The sequence below is a fragment of the Octodon degus genome, unplaced genomic scaffold (genome assembly GCF_000260255.1).
Source record: "Octodon degus isolate 3935 unplaced genomic scaffold, OctDeg1.0 scaffold00100, whole genome shotgun sequence".
Lineage (NCBI taxonomy): Eukaryota > Metazoa > Chordata > Mammalia > Rodentia > Octodontidae > Octodon > Octodon degus.
The window spans coordinates 485,496-488,967 of NW_004524676.1; the positions used below are offsets into that span (position 1 = coordinate 485,496).

The 3,472-nt window shown below is 38.3% G+C and overlaps 1 protein-coding gene across 1 annotated transcript in view; it reads left to right on the plus strand.

Moving 5' to 3' along the window:
• Cntn1 (contactin 1) overlaps positions 1-3,472 on the plus strand; it is a 410,344-nt gene that overhangs the window by 285,963 nt on the left and 120,909 nt on the right. Inside the window, exon 13 of the mRNA XM_004638636.2 lies at positions 315-465. Coding sequence (XP_004638693.2) covers positions 315-465 — 151 coding nt within the window. The remainder of the gene's footprint in view (positions 1-314; positions 466-3,472) is intronic.

Below are 3,472 nucleotides of genomic sequence, written 5' to 3' on the forward strand. Positions count from 1 at the left end.
GTCCCTGTGCTTTGCTAAGCTTGTTCTAAGTAGGTGCTCCAGACCACTGAGCCATCTCACCAGCCCCCAGCACTTGCTTTTAACTAAAAGTTATAGTCATCAAAATTTTTCATTTGATTTGAGTGAATTTTATAATACTTAAGTCATTAATGAAGAAACCTATTAGGTATGAAATATCTATGTTTCATAACTGGTCATGCACACCAAGGTAGGTAATTTTTCCATGAACTACAAATAGGCATGGAATAAAGAAATACAGAGAAAATATTTGGTTTTTTTACTAAAAGAACATCAATCATTGGATTTCCTTTTAGCTCTGGCCCCAACTTTTGAAATGAATCCTATGAAGAAAAAGATCCTGGCTGCCAAAGGGGGCAGGGTGATAATCGAGTGCAAACCAAAAGCTGCTCCGAAACCAAAGTTTTCATGGAGCAAAGGAACAGAATGGCTCGTGAACAGCAGCAGGTCAGTGTGGAAACTGGAAATGTAATTGGGATTGCAGGGCAAGAACCCCGGAAAACCTATTGTTTAGAAGACTTGCTTTTGTATCATTAATGTGTGTTGTTTCATCCATGTTTTCTCTGGAGAAGATACTGTAGTTTTAAGACAAACAGAAATACTTGTTTGTCCATACCAGCATCTATTATAATTAGGGTTTCACTTTCAGGATTCTATAATTTATAAGGGATTTATAAAACTGAAGCTCAGAAATTTTTTTCATTTGTTTGTTATTTGCCCAATATCACTACAACTGATTATACAAAGGGAAATAAAATGGGATTTCTGCAACTTATTTCTTTAGCAGTAATTTTCATTCATTTTTATTTAATTTTCTCCATTTATGCATAATTTTAATTTGATATGGGTTCACTGGTTGATTGTTGATATTTCTTATGCCTTATTCCCTTCAGAAAGTCTTTGCCTAAATCTGTCTTCAAGAGTTTTTAATCTATTTTATCTTCCAGCAGATTGTGTTTCTATTTTAACCTGTAGATCTTTAATCATTGTGAGTTTAGCTTAGTGCACAAAACAATCAATAGGCTGAAGAGTTAGCCTAAATGATGGGGAAAAATACTGCCAGCTATTCCTTGGACATAGGTCTAATACATTAAATGCATAAAGAACTAAAAAAACATTAGACTACCCAAAGTAGAGGCCCAATTAAAAACTGGGCAACTGAAACAATAAACACCACTCAGAAGACATATAAATAGCCAACAAATAGCAAATGCTAGCAAGTCTGGGGGTGGGGTGGAGAAGCCCCTGTACATTGTTGGTGGGAATATAAACTTATACCATTATGGAAGTCCACATGGCGATGCCTCAAAAGACTAAAACTAGAGATTATGTTTGACCAAAGTATCCCCCTTCTAGGTATCCTCCCAAAAGAATTAAAGACATTATATCACAGTGATTCATACCCACCTAACAGCACAGTTCATAATAGCTCAATAAAGTAGCTGATACATTCCTCCACAGAGGAAAGGGTAAAGAAGGTGACATTCATGCACCTTGGAAAAATATTGGGCCACAAATTAGGATGAATGTGAGTCATCTGTAAGAAAGTAGACACACTTTGGGGCCATAATTTTAAGTGAAATAAATTGGATACACAAATTTAAATACTGCATGGCTTCTCTTGTATGAGAAACCCATAATATAAATAAAGAGAAAGATAAAAGCTAGATAAAGGAGCCAGATCTTTTGGAAATGAGAAAGGGATCACAAGATGGGAGGAGGTGGGAGGGAGAGGGAAGGAAAGGATGGAAAGCCACGAGATGTGTGAGGAAAGAGTCATTATGAGTTGCAAGCATATTCACAAAGATTGAAAAAGTTCCAGTCAGCCTATTTCATATTTTAGCAGGAAAGCAAAATGGTGATTTCAAAGTAAAAAGTCATGTCTTCTCAGCTTCAGTGAAAAAGATGTCCTCCTTATCTTTTGAAAAATGGATCAGCTGCCAGTGTTTTGGTGGCCTTGGTAAGGCAAAAAGCAATACATGATTGTCATTGATTACTTACGTCAAATCCAGACTGGAGGGTTTCCCAGAAGAAATTATATTTATATTACATTCTAAATAATGAGGAAGAGAGAGAGAGCCAAGACAGTTTCGGAGGAAAGGGCTGTGGGTGGGGTGTATGCAGGGAGGGGAAGGTTGCAAGCTCAAAGACCCTAAGACTAGGAGATGCATGCAACTCCACACACTAAAATCAGTATGATTTGTCCTTATAGGCAAATGGAGGAGATTTAAGAGTTTAAGACATGGGGAAGGGCTGGCCAAGTAGCTCAGAGGATTAAAGCACCTGCAAGCAGGCGCAGAGGCCAGGGGTTCAATCCCCACGACACACTGAGACAGCAATTGAGACTGCACGTGGTGGCACATGCCTGTAATCTCAGCTCTTGGGAGGCTGTAAACAAGTGGATCACTATGAGTCTGATCTAGTAGTGAGACCCTGAACACCCTGTAGACCCTTCCCTTAAAAAAAAAAAAAAAAAAAAAAAAAAAAAAAAAGAGACACGGGGAGCCAAATTACAAAGCCTAAAGCTTTTCACACTGTGGGGCTTGAGCTTCATGTAAGAGTAATGAAAATCTCCAGGAAGGCTTAAAGAAAGATGAAGAGAAGGAATTTTTACCTTTTGAAAGACTATTCTGCCAAAAGTGTACTAAATAAATCTTCTAAGAAACTAACAATCCAAGAAAGTAAGATAATGTTTACGAAGTTGGGAAAAACTGAAATTCCTCCTGAAACAAATGCATTGGTGACGTTCACTATGGAGCGTGGCTGTGTCACGGTGGTGCGGTGTGGCGACGTGGCGGCACAGTTCTCACACTACCATGGCTGCACGAAGGACTCTGTGTTGGGGGAGGAGCAGGGCAGGAACAGCAGGGCCGCCTGAACGTGTTGGCTCTCGCACTTAGTACTTTCAACCTAAAAGTTTTAAAGACTCACTAAATCATAGTAGAAGAAATGCTATTAAAGTAAGAGTCACTTTGCTCCATTTGTCCGTTTCTGGTGCTCCTCTGCAGCCCTAGCCAGCACGGCGTTCCCAGCGTCCGCTCTGCCTCCTCGATGATAGGCTTGTGCTCCTATCTTGACAAAGACCAATTGCATGGATCTCTCAAACCAAGAGTTTCCCATAGCCTTGTTTCATGGACTTGTCTTTTTAAAATATCATTATGTGTTCAAAACCAGAAAGATCTAGCTCTTCAAATCTTATAACTTTGCTAACTCTAATTTTCATGGTGTTCAAATCCAATGGGATTAGCTGTTCGATGAGCCTATAAATTTGACTTCTGGTAATTACTTTAATTCATCAATTTTAAATGTGGGCACCACTTCATAGTATACAAACTTGTAATTGTTGTAAAATAGTATGCATATAATATTAGGTAGATTGTATATTTATACAAAGTACATAAAATACACATCGAAAAAGATTTTTAAAAGTAACTGAATAGCAGTCTTTAAGCAG